Raw genomic sequence first — 20,165 nt, forward strand, 5'->3', positions numbered from 1 at the left:
TTCTAATTCCCAAAGCAACTATCATAATATACATTTCCAGATGGACAAACCGAGGCCCAAAGAAGATGATTTGCCCTAGGTTATTCAGCTACTAAACAGCAAAGCTGGGACCAAATCCAGGTCCACACTGGTTTTACACAATTTATTCTTTTTTTTCCTTTTAAATTGAGATATTATTTATATTCAATAAAATTCAACCACTGTAAGTGTACAGTTTGATCACTTTGGTAACAAAACAGTCATGTAACCACTACCATCAAAGATATTCAAGATACAGAATAGTTCATCTCCCTAAAAAATTTCCTTGTACCCTTTTGCTGCTGATCCCATCCTGCAATCCACAGCCCCTGGAAACCATTAATCAGCTTTCTGTACTATAGTTTTTTTTGCACCCTTTTGACAACTTCATATTAATGGAATCAATGTGTTTGACTTCCTTTATGTAGTATAGTATTTTTGAGACTTATCCGTGATGCTGCCTGTGTTAATATTTTATTTCTTTTTATTGAGGACTAGTATTCCACACTATGGAAATACCACAATTTACCCATTCACCAGCTGTTAGGGATTGAAATGTGTCCTACAAAATTCATAGACTGTAGCCCTAACTCCCAATGTGGCTGTTTTGAAGACAAGCTTTTTAAAGAAGTAATTAAGGTTAAATGAGGTCATAAGGGCAGGACCTTGATCCAACAGGATTGGTGTCCTTGTAAGAAAAAGAGACACTGGGCATGCCCATGCACACAGCAAAGGCCATGTGAGGTCAAAGAAAGAAGGCCATCTGTCAGCCAAGGAAACAGGCCTCAAGAGAAACCAACCCTGCTGGCACCTTCATCTTGGACTTTCACCCTCCTAAACTGTGAGAAAATAAATTTCTGTTTTGTCATGACAGCCCTAGTAAAGTTACACACCAGCTGATGAACATTTAAAACGTCCTTACTCTTAAACATCAACATTGAAGAGCCAGTATTTCAAACCTATAAAGTCCTTGAACATACCCAGAAATTCCTTTCGAATTTCCACAAACTTTACCATCTTCCAAGTGCTTGCTTTTAGTAGCATAATCTACAATTAATAAAAAAGAGAACTTCCCAATAAATTTTTGCTTTATTTCATTATTACTACCACAGCACTATTGTTTTCTATTAATCATTACAATTAAAGCTGTTATTTTATGAAGGAAATCAGTATGTTAATAGATATTTTTCTGAATTGGTTATAGAAAACACAATTATTAATAATAATATAAAACTGCATTCTAAACAACTGAACTTTTACAACATTCTGTTTCATTGATAACAAAATCTTATAGGAAACCTGTAGATCTTTAATCAATTTCCCAAACAAAACAGAAGTTACTTCTGTAAGCAACACGAAGATGGTCTCCTTCAGGGGTTGAGCGGGAGAGCTAGCAAAGCTTACCTGAGCTCCACCCTTACATCCTCCCTCACCCTCTCCCCTGGTCTTCCACAAAACTGGTCCCTGGTGCCAAAAAGGTTGGGGACCACTGCTCTTCCTGGTTCTGCTATAATACCTTAACTAAGAGTTAAGGTACAAGAATAAGGAGGCTCCCTTCAGCCTCTTCTAATCATTTTTTCAATTTTTTTTCTAAGTAGCAGAACCCTCTCTCCTCCATCTAATGAACCCTAACAAATAAAAGATATTTGTTTCCTGAACAAGGCTATTCAGGTTGATGCAGCACAAGGACCCTGAGCCCCACCTGTCAGGTATCTTTCTCCCGTAGTGTCCCTTAAAGTACCTCCTTGGACACTGGGGTTCCATAAAACATAACTGGAAAACTAAACACCAATTCTTCATGGTAGGACCATTCTTACAAATCAGAAAGTTCTTTCTTACACTTGCCTTTTTATTATCCTTAACAATAAACCTCAGTCTAATCCTACTTCTATTTGAGGGTAATTACTCTATTTCCTTTTGATTGCCTCTTTTCTATAATGAAGATACATTTAGCTATTCTTCAGAGGAAATGGTTTTCCACACCCCATATCATCCTAAGCATTCATCCTTGGATAAACCTAATCTTCTAGTAAGATAAAACTTGTCTGTCCAAGCTTTTCAGGAGATCTTCCAAGGCCCTTCACCATCTGACTCCTAGCCACCTTTCAGATGCTCATTTGCACCATTCCACACATCAGACCCATATACTCTGGTCACACCAATTCAACCCACTCTTTTGATAGTATCATTATAATACATATAAGTACCATACAATCAGCACAAGAATCTCAATATCCCTTTGTTCATTTCCATTTTCCCATCTTGTTCAAAATGAAGTTCAAGGCTTTGCTATGCCATCTTGCAATGGCACACACATCTAGTATTAAGTTACTTCCTAAACTTCATTTATCATATAGGTTAGTAATAATAGAGCCTCCTCAATATGTGACATGTTACCAAAGTAATCACTCTGAACTTCTAGGTGCATTTCCTAAATTACTAAAACAAACAAACAAAAAACATTCAAAATGTGTGTATCTGACAAGATTTCCCTGGAAACAAACCTAAGTAAAGAATCTCTCCCAGTGGCTAGAATGAGTGGACACCCACATCCACTTACTTCAGGTGATGTTTATGCACCTTTATTTCTGTGTGAAGCATTCCACGGAGAATAATTAACTACTGACCTACTTTTAGTTCAGTGGCATGTTGCTAAATGACACAGTAACTGCACCCCTCACCCTGAAAAGAAATCAAGAAAAGTCATGAGGATTCTAATCACATAAGAGAGTATTTTATACACACCAATCTGTCCAAATCAGGCTTGAAGTTGCCTACCACAGAGGTATGCACCCAAATATCTGGTATACGTTTTCAAAGAAACCATCTAATCTGAACTACTCTGCCAAAAATCTCATGAGGTTTCTTCAAATTGTATATAAATACTCAACTTCTAGACTGTTCACGGTGGCCAATACATGTTAATCTTACATTTCCAAATCCCCAAGCAATACAGGAAATTATTCCAAAGAGAAGAGACAGTGAACAAAATGGGTACTAGTATGCTCAGGAGCCTAAACAGAACCAAAGGCCTGGCCCCTAGGTCAGTGCTCCTTGTCTCTTCCCTACCAACAAGGCTCCTCTCACGTGGCAAGGAGGGGGTTCCTTCATGGAAAAAAAAAGTTATGGAAAGGACTTAACCTGAGAATTTGGGAATAGCTCAAGCAACATGAGAGCTGCTTATTTCTAGCATCCCTGCCCTGACCTCTTAAAAACAGCTGTTTCTTCTGACCTGAACTTGGAAAACCTTAGGGAACAATAAAAGCAGACTAAGCCTTGAGGGGAAAGAAAGAAGAAAATGGATAACACACAGCCCTTACACCACTTGATTCCTTCATGTTCAAAGACAGACATTGGCAAAGGGTACTGGGCTGGCACTGGGTCTATGAAGAAGTAACTACTTCTAATTGTGGTCTTTTCCATCCATCCCTCACTCACCCTCCACAACCAGATTTCATCCCAGGCCAATTAAATTATAGTCTTTAGTATGGGGTCATCGGTATTTTCTATTGTGTTGGCCAGAAAGTTCACCTTTTCCCACTTATGATAGTCCTAGTAGCACTTACTTGTCTTTAAGTTCACATGAAACAATTTTGTTAGATTGTACTGTGTCAGCTGTTATATCAGCATCCACTTTAAAAAAAACATCAAAATTGGTGAATTTTTGCATAGCCATTTAATATTGAAAATGGAAGAAAATATGCAACATTTTTGACATATTATGCTTCACTATTTCAAGAAAGATAAAAACACAACTGAAACATTAAAAATAAGATTTGTACAGTGTATGGAGATGGTGGTGTGACTGAGTGAATGTGTCAAAACTGCATTGTGAAGTTTCGTGCTGGAGATTTGTCACTGGATGATACTCCATGGTCAGGTAGACGAGTTGAAGTTGATAGTGATCAAATAGAGACATTGAGAACAATCAACATTATACCATGCAGGAGAGAGATGATATACTCAAAATGTCCAAGTCAATGAAGTTAGGCTGAAAATGAAAAATGTGTCTTTTACTTTACAGAAAAAAACCATATGGACTTTTTGGCCAACCCAATACTTTGGTTTCCATTTTGGTTGTAGAGCCAAGATTAAAAGTTATTGCTACCTCAAATGAAAAAAAAAAGGAAAGGAGGGGAAGGTAGAGGAAGGAAGGAGCAGAGAATAGCATTTGTTAGGTCTGTATTTCTTGCTAGGTTTGGTCATAGCAACATTGCATATTTAACCTTACCATTTGTAAAGAAGAGGTTAATGTGTCCATTTTATCTATTTATTTATCCTCACCTGAGGATCTTTTATTATTGATTTTAGAGAGAAGAAGAGAGAGAGAAAAACATTGAGAGAAAAATATTGATCAGCTGCCTCCTAGATGTGTCCTGACCAGAGTTTGAACCCACAACTTAGGTATGTGCCCTGACTGGGAATCAAACCTGCAGCCTTTTGGTGTAGGGGACAATGCTCCACCCAACTGAACCACTCAGCCAGGGCTTAACATGTCCATTTTAAACAAAAACCAGATCATCTGCCCTGGTTCACATAGCAAATAAGTAATGGATCAAGGATTTAAACCCAGACCTGTTTGCACTCCCCCCACCAAATCGCATTATTTACACTTTATTAGGCTGAAAAAAAAAAAGACTTTAGTCAGATAACAAAGGTATATGTGTGTGGAGAGCAACAAAGAAAAGGGAAAGTTTCATCTACTTAACTTCACCTAGGGATCATCTGCATACCAAACTCTCACACTCCCAGTCTGCATCCACCAGAGGCCTCAAGGGAAATATGGTTAAAATTCCTGCCACTAACAAGGAAGACTATGTTGTGAAAGAAAAACTGATCCTTTTGGAAGTGCACTAATTCTCCACAATTTAACTAAAGTATTATTTAGCTAACCCTTACAAAGGAGCTAAATGAAACCTGAGCAATCATTTTAGGGAAACTCAGGGGTAGAAATCACACTGGATTAAGGGACTACAGAATAAAGTGTGTGTCAAGCCACAGGTGGCTATTTGATGGCAATATGACATCAGCAAGTTTCTCTACCTTTATTAGAAAATGAAGACACTGCCATGTTTTAAAAGAGGTTGCAATAAGGATGAAATGAATGACCATCATTCTTAACTTTCCTATCAAAGTGGCCCAATGGCAAAGAAAAATGAATCATGGGACATTCTTAAAACTTGCTGAAATCTAGAAAACCCTTTGAAATCTCCAGCTGTATCTTAAAAACAGCACTGCAGTTTCATATACAATATTACACAGCCATATTTGTTTGGATGAGATTAGTCATGGGTGAAATTGGTGCTCCAAGAAAGTGGGGTTTGACCATTTCCTGGAAAACTGTTATAAGCACAGCGGTCTGTGAAAGTACTTTGTGAACTGTTAATTGCTAGATCCATCTATGTTATTACCATCTTCCAAAAGGAAGTGTTAAAACAAATCTTCAGGAAGGAAGACTGAATATTCCCTAAGACTGTTAACACTCTGCTTTTCGGTCTCTCTTAGACATCTTTCCTTCTCTTTTGGTCTCCCATACTGAGCACCTATTCAATGGGCCAGGCATTGCACTTGAAGCCAGTGAACAGCTGTGAATAAAAGCTAGTCTCTGCCCTCTGGAAGCATTCATATTAAGGAGAAACACCAACATTAGTTAATTACAAGTATGGTGAGGGGTATAAATGGTAAGTTCACAGGGAAAAGTAGGTAACTTTTCAGTTTCCTGCATCCTTATTATTAGATTGGAAGCACATTATTTCTGGCACTTATTCACACACACAAAGAATCTCCAAAATCCAAAAAAGTGTGTCAAGAATATTTCAAGCCCTGGCTGGCGTAGCTCAGTGGATTGAGCACGGGCTGTGAACCAAACTGTCGCAGGTTCGATTCCCAGCCAGGGTACATGCCTGGGTTGCAGGCCATAACCCCCAGCAACCGCACATTGATGTATCTATCTATCTATCTATCTATCTCCCTCCCTTCCCTCTCTAAAAATAAATAAATAAAATCTTTTTATAAATAAATAAATAAATAAATAAATAAATAAAAGAATATTTCAGATTTCACTTTTCACAATGTTCAGTGTCAGGCCACATAGACCATGCTTATCACAAAGAAGATTTATTAAGCATTCAGAGAATAAATAAGATGACAAGTCATAGAAAAATATTTTTTCCAAAGACAATGAATTTGTGTGTTTGTGTCAAACTAGTATAAAAAGAATACAACCACTCTTAACAATTAAGTATTTAAAATGATGGTTAAAACCCTCAACCTGGAGACAGAAGGTTCTGCTCCTGGCTCCTTCATGCTACTCTAGCCAACTTTCATAGGCTCTTGAATCTCAGCTTCCCTATGTGTAAAATGAGAAGGGTAAAACAAAACAAAACAACAGTGTTCGTAGGGACTCAACTACCTTCATATATAACATCCATCCAAAGTAATTTGAAACTTGAGTACTTGAAAGTCATAGAACATTACATATCCCTCTAATCACTATTTTTCATTTTTAATTAGTCATAATTTATTTTATTCATGCCACAATTATTAATTTTCAGATAGAAATAGCAGCACTAGATCTTGTCTTCTAAAAATTCAAAATACTCAAAGACAAGGTCTTGATTTGGGGCATCTCTTAAAATACTTCCTCTACTATCTTAGTACTCTGCTAAAGATTTATTTACTTATATCTACTTATAGTGAACAGAAATACAATGAATCTTCAAATTTTGGGAAATTCCATTTGGAATTCTGGCCAACCTGGCTCTATTCCCATTTTGGCATAAAAGCATCATGTGTTCAGCTCCCTCCGCCACTTCCCCAAGGAGTTCACTCCCAGCAGAGAATGAAAAGGAGGAGGAAGAGCAGTCTCTGCCCAACACAAAAGTTCATACAAAAACCCTTTAACATTTCTTCTTTTGATTCAACAAATGCTCTGGCAGCCTTCAGTTCAAATAGAATTATAAGCAAAAAACTTCCAAAATACTTTCAAGGCATTAATCAGAGAAAAAAAATGGAAGACAGCATAATCTAAAGCTCCAAGTTCCTTGATGTGTCAGCTATGTATAAGCTGTTTAACAACCAATGACCTTTCTCAAGCCAGTGAATTTTAAGATATTAAAATTTTAAGTCTTCAAACCATCCAGATTTTATTCTAGGACTCCTTGATTTATCAATGTTTTAAAAACTCTGATAAGGAAGAGTGAGGACAAACAATTATCTCTGCCTGTCAGAGAGAAAGTGCCGCTTCAAATTTCTTATTCACCTCTCATGTCTTGGAATACAGTCCAGTTGCAAGCTGAAAGATATCAGAAAATAAATGGCATTCACACTTCTAATTTAAATAAAATTGAACCTCTGTTACATTACAAAGCTACTGTCTAAAAAAAGTCACTCTATGGCAAATCTTCTCTAAATAAGACTATGCCCCCTATTTTTCAAATGTAGCAGTAATAACATCAAATGCGTACACGTGCCCAACCTTATCCAAATCTCACAAAAATGATGAGGTAGTTAGAAAGAGTATCGTAACTGTCTTCTTGCAGGGTTTTGAATGAAAGAGAGACCTAGGAGATTCAGAGACTTGCTCAAATACATGCCCTCCTTATCACAAGGCTCTTCCAAGGTCTAAGGCTCTATTTTTGTCCTCTGAAGAAGGACAAAATTACTTCAACATATTCTTGAAACTGTTGTATTTTATGTCACTACAGATTAAATTTACATTTTCTAGAACTTTATATTAATGGAATCGTCTAGTATATACTGTATTTTTGTTTAGCTTTTTAACTCAGTATAATTATATCGAGTCATTCATGTTGTGGCATGGATCAACAGTTCATACCTTTTCACTGCCAAACTCATTCCATTTATGAATGTACCACAATTTATTTAGCTACTTGCCAGTTGAGGAACATTTAGATTATTTATAATTTTGGCTATTATGAATAATGCTGATAATAAACACACATGTCTTTGTGTGAACATATGTTTTCATTTTTGCTCTTGAGTAAACTCCTAGAACTGGGTGGGTGTATGTTTAATTGTTAAAGAAAACTGCCAAACTCTTGTCGAAAATGGCTGTACCATTTATATTCCAAGCATCACTGTATGGCACCTTTAAAAGTGACAAATATCATGAGAGATACAGCAACTCTTAAGTCCCAAAGAAGGTGCACATTCCAAAGTCAGAGGACAAAGGCAAAAAGCATTTCATGAGGAAAAAATGATTTATACTAATAGAGGTAGTAATGTACCCTAGTATAGCCATTGTAGCCCATGAGAGACTTGTAGGTGCTCTATCTTAAATTCCACCAGGGAAACATCTCTCTAAACATAACCAATGTAAGGAAAAACTCATGTTTTGAAAGTCTAACATGTAAAGAAAAGGAAATCTTAAAAAAGGCAGCAATAAAACTGATATAATCCATTACAATAGCAGCTTGCCTGAGATTTACTAGCCAATCACGATGCTAAGTCTTATAAGATTTATACAGGCATACTTGTTTTGTTGCACTTTGCTTTATTCTGCTTCACAGAGGTTGTGTTTTTTACAAATTGAAGCCAAGACCAGCAAAAAGGTTATGTCTCACTTTACTGCAGTATGCCTATATATAGCAACTTCAGTGATAGTTACCTCCATTTTGCAGATGAGGAAACCAGAAACACTGGAGTTAAGAATGTGGCCCCAAAGTCATAATTTGCAGGAAGTGGAACCAGACTTGCCTGGCCCTAGACGATACTTTTCTTGGCTTTACTAATTCACTGCTCTCTCTGCAGTTTTCACATGCCTTCTAGCCTGCTTGGAAGAGACCTCCTGGAAGCTGAGTGACACCACCCCTTAAGCCACACTGTTTCTAGTACTGTAGACATCAGGCAACTTTCTGATATTTAACTGTTTCCCAAGCCCACTCTCTATTTGGAAAAGGAGGAGTTAACCAGTCAAAAGGAATCAAGTAAATATACTCAGCAGTGATTATCTCTTAGAGCACAGGTGTCAAACTCATTCTCACTGGGGGCCACATCAGCCTTGCGGTTGCCTTCAAAGGGCTGAAATAATTTTAGGACTGCATAAATGTAACTACTCCTTAACTGTTAAAGAGTTGAAATTACATTTGGCTCTTTGAAGGCAACCATGAAGCTGATGTAGCCCCCGATGAAAATAAGTTTGACACCCTTGTCTTAGAGAGTAAATTATAAGACCAGACATTCTAGTTTTGACATTACTGACCATAAATTTGGATCACTTGACTAATCAACAGCCTTTTCTGAGGACCATCATAACAGAGGTAAAAATCATGAAGTCAGGCATCAATTCTGTATAAGCCCACAAGTTCTAAACTCAATTCTATACCTAGAATGTAACCAAAACCTCGAAAAATAGGTGTGTTACCAGGTTAAAAAGAAGGGGCATATTGTTTCAGAACTAACTCTTTTTTTAAGATTTTAAAAAAGATTTTATTTATTTATTTTTAGAGAGAGAAAGGAGGGAGAAAGAGAGAGAGAGAGAAGCATCAATGTGCAGTTGCTGGGGGCCATGGCCTGCAAGCCAGGCATGTGCCCTGACTGGGAATCGAACCTGCGTTGTTTTGGTTCGCAGCCTGTGCTCAATCCACTGAGCTACGCCAGCCAGGGCCAGAACTAACTTTATATAAGAAATACCAAACAAGTGGCAGGTCTTACTGGGGAATTTCTTCTCCCATCTGCCCTTCTATATTCTACAATACTTGAGGGCCTAATATTTTCAGGAAAAGCCAGAATTTATATAACTCTCAGTTTCCTCCCCAAAGGTCATCCTGCTAATTCTTACTAGATTCATGACCTTAAATAGGACATATCAGTAGATTCCTTAGCTTTATACAAATCTTGCCAATGCTTCCACACCCTAAATGTCTACAGATCTGTTTTCTATAGTTTGTATCCTATCTTCTTCTCCCAAGTTCCACTTTCTGTCTCCTAGATGACATGACATCAGCAGTGGTGATTCTCAGAGGAAAGTATAACTGGAAGGTATGCACTAGGAACATCAGGAAAATAAGGGGGAATTGGTCCACTCAAAACATTGAAAGTAGCGCCAAGAAGTGAGAATGCTCACCATGCTACCTGTCTTTACCATCAAGTCAGGAGAGCTGAGAATATGATGTCTTCGGATGAGATTTGGGTTTTGGCGAGATCATGGAAAAGAAGGATAGAAGGTTTTTTGAAAACACAGTGAATGGTAGTGTATACATAGAGTTAGGAAGCATAGATTTTGCATAGCAAAAAAGTGTAAGAAGAAGGAACTACAAAAAAAATAAGAACAAAGAAAGAAGGAACTACAACTGACTCACATTTCTTGTTTTAAATTTAACTATTGACTCAATTTTTTTAGCCAGTCTCTTCCTGTCTAAAAATACAGTTTGACTTCAACCCAGTATCTTCCAATAATCACAAATTCTGAATTAATAATGTTTCAATGACTTGTGGCTTGATATTTCAATTATTCCTATAGGAAAGATGAGGGAAAGGAAAGACAGACCAGTCACAGGACAATAAAGGTTGGGCTGACAAGCGGTAGGCCTAAGAAGAAAAACAAAAAAACACATAGGTGTGTTTGTGTGTGTATTACATATGTAAGTCACCAGATGGGCTGGGCCCAACTATACAAAAATTTTAAAAAAGGTTTATCTCAGCAAATACATCAAAGCCTGTAGGTCTTACAAATACCTTTTAAGGGAGGATATTTTATTTATTCTGATTAATTTCAAGTTACAGTCAACTTTGAAAGAGAACTGATATAAGTAATATAAATGTCAAACTCTGTTTTTATGGTTAACTTTGAGGAGACTACATGACAGCACTCAGAGTCCTTTGAAGATTGATACACTCTGATATTTACCATAAAGTTGCAAATATATATAAACTCTTGAGCATTTGATATAGATATTGGCAAAAATTACCTTTTTGATATTTTAAAATATATTACAGATTCAGAGTCTTCAGTCTGAATGCAATCATTAAGATGACCTAATCCAGTCCCCTTCTCTTACAGATGAGAAACCTTACAGGCTAAAAGGGACATTTTAAGTAACATGCACAAAGTGGAATGAACATAAACAAAATCTCTTATTAAGAAGCAGAAAATTAAAGAGAATCAAACCTTTTAAAAAGAAATGTCTTCTAGCTTTACTTTTTTACACAGAAAATCACAAGTTATATCCTCTCTTTCTTGCAAAAGAGGACTCACATCATGTCAAATTAGATCTTTTCTCAAATACACACTCATTCTTCAGGCAAACACACTACCATGCTGTTCGTGCCTTCAACCTAGCTAAAGTGTTTTCACATTCACAAAATCACTGAAGCTCAGTAAGATAAGCATGCCTATTACTCTTCACCCCAATGTAACTACTTCTAGAAAAAAAATTTAGATAGCATAATCTAAATGTAAAGTGACCTTTCTATTAGAAATTAGAATATAGAAGTGAATAGTCTGGAATTTTTACTGTTCCCAAGACTCTCCAAAAGAGGGGATACTAGCTATTTAGAACAAAATGTGCATTCCATGAGGCAGATCCTGCATCTTCAAGCACTGCCAAGGTTCTCTGCAGTGCTCATTGGAGGCAGGCTATGTATCAGAACCAAAAGAAATATGAAATACATATTTTAGAGATAATCTAAAATCTGCCCTAAGGAACTCTACTGGCATTTTAACATCCCTACTTAAGCAAGAGGGAAAAGGGTAATATCGTATATTCCTACATTTACCCAGTATGTAACCTCCATGTATATCAAGAGCTAGCTTGTATATCAGAGGGGATAAGAGTGGACAACCTAATTATCACTTGTTTGGTAGGGGAGAAAACTTATGTCAGTGGCTTATGTAGGTCCTTCTGACAACTGACAATTTTAGCTGAGATGACATCAGCAGTGGTGATTCTCAGAGGAAAGAATAACTGGAAAGTATGCACTAGGAACACCGAAGAATGGGAAATTGGCCCATTCAAACTAAGGAAGTAACTGAGAAGTGAGAATGCTCACATGGTACCTGTCTTTCCCATCAAATCAGGAGAGTTGAGAATATGTCTTCCACAAAGTATTTGGTCCACAGACACTTGGAAGGAGAACTGATGCCAGCCAGATATTTCTTCCAGTATTAATTAATACAATGACTTTCTTGTTAGTAAGATTTTGATGCTCCAGACTGAATCCAACAATTATTACTAACAGAAATATTTCTAACCTGCAAAGCTCTTGACACCTCCACTAATGGGAGACCCCTAATGTAAACTCTACTAATGGGTGACCCTTTATGTCCAGTTTGATGCACCTATTGGCTATCTACCAAAATGAGAAAATTCTGAGTTATGTATAAATAAGTTGAGTTATTCATTCACATTCTCTAACCTACTCCCTCTCTCTCTCCACCTCCCTCCTTTCTTTCTCTTCTCTTTCCTTACTCCATCCCAATGGTATGTAGCAGGGTTTGGAGAAGTTCTCCATAAAGGACCAGATAGTAAAGAGTCTAAGCTTCTTGGGCTCTGCCATTGTAACACAAAAGTACATACAGACAATCCATGACTGAATGGACGTGGCTGTGTTCCAATAAAGCTCTTTACAAAAACAGTCAGTGGGCCAGATTTGTCTCACAGCACTATAGTTCGTCAGCCCCTGATATACAGTAGCCATTCTCAAACTTTAGCCACCATCAGAATCTCCTACAGGACCTGCTCCCAAATGATGCTTATGCTGCTGGTCCAGGCACCACACTTGGACAACCACTGGTATAAAATAATGGTCTATATTGCACTCATTGAAAGGTTGAAATATAATAAACAATTTAAAAAGTGGAAATAACATGCTGTAAACTTGACTGCTAATTTTATAGAATATTTCACATGAAGACTTACTGTTAAGTGCCATAATATTATCTGTTCCTGGATGGTGGAAATTTATTCCCATACGTCCTAAAAAATAAAATAATTTTATTTTAAGCACAAAGGAAATAATGCTTAATATAATTGTTTCAAATACATTATAAAACATGAAGATTACAAAAAGCTAAAACAAATGAATCCATAACAAACAATGTTATCGAAGGCCATAGCAATTACAACAGTTTTAAAATCAAGTCATAAAATATACAAATGAAAAATCTTAAAACAAAGCCAAAGTCTCAACAAATAAACAGAACAAAACAAAGCAAAAAGAAGCTTCCATTATAATTGCCTGAAATTTTAATGCCAACTCCCGCATTCATTTTAAACATGCCAACTCCCCGATTAAGCATTTCATTTAATGCACCATTCATAGTGCCCTTCAAATTCAAGTAGCAGAATAATGAATTCAAGAAATATATAAACTTAAAGCTTAGAGGGAATAAAAAGATAAAGATCTCAGAGTGACTCAAAAATGCAACCATTATAAGAATGGCAACTGGAAGATGATAAAATTTATATAATGGACTAGGGAACAATGACTGGCCTCAAAATCTAGGGTTCTTATTGTTGCCCCTATCCCTATCACTAACATAAACTCACATAGGTAGTATACGACCTTACAGTAGTAATAGGGGTTGCAAACTTCTGCCCACACTGACTCACTACCTGTGCTTGTACACCTCCTCTAAGAATGATTTTTACCTTTTTAAAGGGCTGTAAACACAAAGATTAAAAAACAAATATGTGACAGAGACCATGTGGCCCACAGGCCAAAAATATGTGTTCTCTGGCCCTTTACAAAGTTTGTCAATCTCTGGCCTATGAGATGACAAGGATAAATCAGCTGTTTCAACTAATACCCTCCAGGGTTAAGAGTAGAAGATGCAGACATTTGGTTGCTTTTTCATTAACTATTTAGATAAAGGAGGTGGATATACGAATAGAAAAATGAAACAGAGAGTTTTTTATGGAAAGAATGTACTTATGTTTTCTTGACCAATTCCTGCAATGATATCATTATTCAAGAAATGATTTTAAATAAGCTAGTATCTACAAACTTGGCTCTGGAAGGTTTTCATGTCCAATTATGTCAAGAGTTACCATGAAAGTCTCAGGGAAATGTTAATTTTAGGTCACTACCATTGTTTAAATAACTGTTAGTAGTATTGGGGGTGGGAGGAATAATGCAGAGAAAGCTGGAGATCAGAAAGAAACAAATACAGCGTTACATGTAATGGTAAAAGGTCAGTCATCGCTTGGTTTGCTAAAAAGCAGAAAACATTTTGCTTTTCCTGGTATCCTCCCTAATTCTGTTGGCTTCTTTGACCCAAAAGATCTCTGGATCAATATGATCAATAAAAGATACTACAAGAAACTCTGGGTCGATGCCACACCCACCAGAACTGATTATTTAGGTATAATCTAATTTTCCCCAACTAAATGCAGTCTTTTTAGTAAAAGCACTTATATTTTCTTTAAGCTACTTTCTTTACCTCTTCAAAAATTAATGTTCAGATTATAAAGTACAATACATTTCATTGGAGAAAAATTAGACAATTCAGAAAAATGAAGAAAACAAGATCACCAAAGACAGGCTCTGTTAACATTTTGGTTTACAGTCTTCCAGTTTAGGGAGTGTATATATGTAAAGGTTTCTTTTCTAAAATTGGAAATTATTTTATAACTTTATTTTTTGTTTAATATATTGTATACCTTAAGTCTTACAGGGATTTTGGAGGAGAGAAAATATGTATAACAGCAAAAGAAAAGCTGATTCCAAATTCAAATGAGGCCATTTTTCCCCCTTTCTTTTGTCCAACAAATACTGCTGTTTAATCAGCTGTGAAAATAGAATCAAGTGTGTGACATCTGGTGATTTTTGTTAATGCAGTCTGGTGCTGCCAGCATGACATTTTGTCACCTGTCTGTGGTTTGCTATTTTTAAATTGTTCTTGTCAGCTAGCTATCTTTTAAGTATAGTGTAAAATATAAGGTTTCGAAGACTGAGGAAGGTATGCTTGGTTTTACTGAGCTAAATGATGCTGTGGAAATCTGAGACTGTGCCCCACTTTCCCCACTGCACAGGGTCTGATAAATGGGGGTGAGAGAGGGTGGAGGGAGAGTTCGGAGAATAGGGTTCCATATGGTTACTCAGACTGTAAAAATCAGTTTTATAAGCTCAATTCACATTCATATTTAAGAGGCCAGTTATAAAAAAACTACCTGTACTGTTATTCAAAGTTTCAGAGTCAAACTAAACCCACACTTCTATATGTCCAAAATAAAAATTAGAATTTTTATTAATTCATAATTAGGAGAGTCACCTCTTCACTTCTGCAACATGTTATGTGATAGGGAAAAACTGCTGTATCTTCCTCTAATCATCCCCATTTACTCTAAAAAGTTGAGTCCTTCCAGAGACCTTCCCAGAAGAGAAACTGAGTGCCATGTTCTAAAAAAGGTTATAAGACAAAATGGATATTCTAGTAGACTCTGTTTCACACTACTTTACTCTATAAAGTTGAAGAGACAGTCCTTCAAAAACAAGATAGCCATAAGAAGTAATATATGTAAAAATACAATAAAATGTTTTAAATCCCTTTCAAGGAAAAATGATAAAAGTTTGATACTATAATATTCTAAATACATCCCAAAGAACCAAGAAGCAAAAGCTGTGAGCTTAGACCTGAGGTCAAATCCTAGTTCCTTTGCATACCAGTAGTAAATAATTTTTAGCATGTTATCAATTCTTTTGTGCCTATTATATTTCCTCATTTCAGGCTATACTCTGGAACAATTAAATCAGAAATTCTGGAGGTAGTATACATGATTAAAGTACCCATAGTCTTTTTCTTTTAAAACTCTCATGCAGGGGGAAAAAAAAACCCTCAGGTGACTGCACTGCTATATTGAAAGGATCACTGGGCAAATTAACGGGTGGTACCTATATGAAAAAATCACTTGACTACTATCTACTGTCCTCCCTCTTGTGTATCAACAGAACAAGAACAATCCCTTTTTGCTAACTCAGAACATGTGCCCTAAAAGTCTAATCTGCTAACCTGCATATAATACAAACTGGTAAGAGCTGAAGGAAGATAGCACAAACATAGAACTAGAGTAACAATTAAAGTAGGTGAAGAGACAGTTTACTTTTCTGAACAAACCAAATATAACTAAGCTGCACTTTTTCTAAAACAAGAGAATCTCAACATTCCACCAAAAGGGCCAATTTTGTGAGAGGCTATATATACCACTAAACTTAAATTGTAGTGAATAAATAAAAATGCCTCTATACCAAAGGGGTGGTACCTATTCCTTCCAAATTTCTGTCAATCTAAATGTTTTAAAGCCCTATTATCAGAAGATAGCTATTTTTGCCCACATTTGAAAAGCAAACCCTTCAGCGTCAGTTTTCAACTGACACCTGCTCTTTTCATTTTTCAAATTTCAGTTCCATGAATGGTGAAGGGAGAGAAAATTCAAATATATAAAAATATTTCCACAGGCACTACCCCCAAGTGGTCAGCCAGGCCTACTCTTCTGTTGTAAAAGGGAGACTACATGGATGAGAGAAAGGGTGACTTTTTCTGTTAGTTGTTTTTTTCCCCCCAAGATGTCTGCTGTGTTGTGCTATACCAGCCAGGGGACAGGTCCTTGCTTCTCAATGTCACCTACACTGCCCAGTACACGGTGGCTGATATTTCCCTGTTCTTCTTTGCTTCTCTCAGTGCTTTGTCTTCTTTCAATATTAATCCTAAGAGAAGGCATGATTAATCTAGCCTAATGACCCCAGGTTTTCAGAGGGGTTCCCCAGTGGCAGGAGGAACTCCCATCCTTAGCAGCAAGTCAACAGACCACTATAAGGAGGATATAAGGATGAACCTTCTTCGCTATCACTTATTTCCAACACCAGAACTCCCCTTAATCCTCATAGTTATGAGGAGTTGAATATCCCTTCAGTCCACTAGAAAAGAGGGCAGAGAACAATTCCTCCCACCTAGGCCCCACTCTTGTACCAACCCAAGGATTTTTGTACTTAGAAAAGAAATAAGAAACAGTTTTCATCAGTTCATCACCCATCTCAAAACTCTCCTCTTCTCCTGAAGGCATTATTTCTAATGAACAGGAAAAGTCATACATAACATGTAAGAGACAACAGGTAATTATTAAAATGTGATTCTGCTATAACCAAGAGCTGTAATTTGAGAACTTTAAGAAGCCAAACATTACTCTAATTTTATTTCTATAAGGGTTCTGTAATCTGATCAACACTGCAGAAAACATTCCTCAGGGTGCTGTGAAGAAAGCCCAATTTGACTTTTTTTCTACATTACTTGACATTTTTATCATAGGGCAAAAGTAGGGGGCCTTTTAAAATTTTTCTACAAACATCTTCAATGCTGACTTAGTATTACGTACACGTAACTGGAAAACTGTTAAAACTCTATACTAAAACAGAAATCTTATTATTTCCTCAAGTTCCTACTCTGTCATTTCTCCCACTAACCCTTTCTTTCCCTCTAAATCAAGAGAACAGCTGAACAAAGGGATTTCTCATTGAAGACATTTCTAAAATATCACTGTGAACATATTTTCACTATGTTCACTTTAAGCACATCATGAGGTTTTTTATTTTTCATGAATGTGATATCCTATTTTATTATACCTTCTTTACATTGTTCAGATATGCAATTTTGGAAAGCCAACATAGCTTAGAAGGATTATTTTCCTTTCACTCCTTTAGGTGGTTTTGATAAAGATAATCATTATTTATCTATGGCAAATACAAAATTTTGACAACTTGTATTTGAAAGCTATAGTCTAGCTAGAAGGAAATGTTGTAGGAATATAAAGGTTTAATTTATTACCCAGGCCAGGCAGTAAGGATACCACTACATTTGAGCAGTGTCTAGTGTCAGGAACTTTATCTGACTCTATGAAGTAGGTGCTTTATTTTAATGATGAGGACACAACTTTGAAGAGGCTAAGTTATCTAGATCAACAGTTAACTAGAGGCACAGCCAGAATCCAAACACAGGTCTGAGGGACTGAAAAGTCAGAAAGGTTGAGTTGACATTTCATCTACTCTACAGAGAATACAAAATGTCTGGAAGAATGTTAATAAAAATAACAATCTTTGTTATCTCTAGGTAGTAAATCTCAGGTGACTTTTTTTTTTACTTTCCTTTTTGTCTTTTTATGAACTACTTGAATTTCTTACAATGAGAAAGAATGTATTGTTTTCTAAAGCGAATTGAGCTCTAGAGGAAAACGCCACAACAAGCAAGCATATAAAAACCCCAATGACTCTATAACTTGAGTTTTGAGACCCTCAAAGTAGTGCTACCATGTTCAAGGGGAGAAGAGGCCACTAAAGATAGGAGGGAAAACAGAGTGGAGCAGAGGGAGGTGTTTCAAGACAGACTCACAGAAGCCACGTGGCATGTCTTCTGCCTACCACGTTTCTCATAAAGCCCAATTCACCTAGACGTTAACATTTTTTATTTTTAATTGTGTAGATGTTTACATCTTTTGACCCAGAAACCCTCTCTATGAATTTTCCCTAAGAAAAAGCTATGTGCAAGAACTCATCCATGGTAGCATCAACTACAATGGAGAAAAAAGCTGGAAACAACCTAAAAGTCCAAAGTCTAGACCTACCAATAAATTATAAAGACCAGATAAAAACATGGGTAATGATTATTATGTGGGAAATAGAAAAATAAAGGATACACCATCACAATGGTTCTTTATTTTTAAATGACCTCTTTTTGTTATTTATTAGAAGGAATAAGGCTCAAACATGTGATGCCATAAGTCAGATCTAAAAGTCTCCTAGCTAGAAAAGGGAAGCAGGAAGCTCAAACACCCTAATCAGGGAACAATGACATGAAGATGTAATTGAGCACAGCAAGTAGCCCTTTCACAGGAAATCAATGTGGGTGGTATGATGAACCCAGAAGTTGCAACTATATCGAGGATGTAAAAAAGTACATATTTAATGCCTTCCAATTTACTAGGACACATTCTATAAGTACAATGCAGAAAGCTTTTACAGATGAAAGCCCACGCTTGCAAATATAGTGAAGAAATTTATGCTGAGGTAGTTAGACATGCAAAAAAACAACAACAGGCCACTACAATTGGAATAAGGTATTTACATCATTCCACAGTGAGGTACACTCCTTACACTTTGCTGGGGCTACTCTCAAAAGGCAGAGGGCACAGTAGCGCCTGCTTAAACAATACCCACAAAATTGTGGATAATTATTTTACAGACTGTAATCTGAGATGCTTTTATAATCTTTCATTGCTGGAAGAAAAGAATACAGACTAAGACAAGACAGGTATGCATAAAGAACAAGGGCTAAATATTTCAGATTAGAAGAGGCTTACAGCTGTGCGAGGCAGAGAAAGAAGACAAATGCGGCCTTAGAAGGTAATAAAAACACAAAACCGTCTGTCACTATCACTGGCTTCTTTTTTTAACATTATTCTGACTTCTGAGTGGAACATGTTTTAAATTACCATGTACCTAATCTTTCGACTGAAGACAGACATAGTAAATGTCAGTGACTAAATACAATGGATAAATGATAGTTTTTTTTCTACTTTTAAAGGCTTTAAAATATGGTTTTTCTCAAAATCCCTTCTTTTCTTTATAGTCTGTTAACTACTTTCTTTTCACTGGAAATTGAGGACTGCAGCAGAAAATCATGAGTGTGACAAGAAAAGGATGAAACAGATTTCTGGTGGGGCTGGAGGAAATGACTATCAGGTGTTCATAGCCAGTCACGCCCTGAAAGAGCCTGGGAAGGACCAGAGGGGAATCAATTCCTCACAACTCCAGAGGACAGAACGGTTCACACAAGATGGGCAACCCAGTGCCTAACTACAGTTTCCTGATACCGATGCTCTAACCCCAAGCACAGTGGATATTTCAGCAGAAAATTTCCATTACAGTACTGAAAAATACCAAAGGGCCCCTAAAACATCCTATAACCTATAAAAAGAACTATCTGTAATTATGAGCATAACATCAGCCTCTATCCTGAATTTACATGGGCTATAAAAATAGAAGTCCTAGTATTGCTGACATTGGGCCTTTCTGACTTCTATTTAACCCAAAACATTTATATACTTTAAGACATTTTTGTTGTGTTTTTACCTTAGAGAATACAAAGGTGTTGCTGGCTGCTGCTAAGTCTGTGTGGTGTTACTTCCTATATTAGG

General features: G+C 36.7%; 1 protein-coding gene across 9 annotated transcripts in view; it reads right to left on the minus strand.

The window, feature by feature from the left end:
* CPEB3 (cytoplasmic polyadenylation element binding protein 3) overlaps positions 1-20,165 on the minus strand; it is a 180,634-nt gene that overhangs the window by 94,496 nt on the left and 65,973 nt on the right. For all 9 annotated transcript variants that reach the window (XM_028512299.2, XM_036026996.1, XM_036026995.1 and 6 more), the window contains one exon: positions 12,900-12,956. In XM_028512299.2, the coding sequence (XP_028368100.1) occupies positions 12,900-12,956 (57 nt within the window). The remainder of the gene's footprint in view (positions 1-12,899; positions 12,957-20,165) is intronic.

This window comes from Phyllostomus discolor, chromosome 5, assembly GCF_004126475.2.
Source record: "Phyllostomus discolor isolate MPI-MPIP mPhyDis1 chromosome 5, mPhyDis1.pri.v3, whole genome shotgun sequence".
Classification (NCBI taxonomy): domain Eukaryota; kingdom Metazoa; phylum Chordata; class Mammalia; order Chiroptera; family Phyllostomidae; genus Phyllostomus; species Phyllostomus discolor.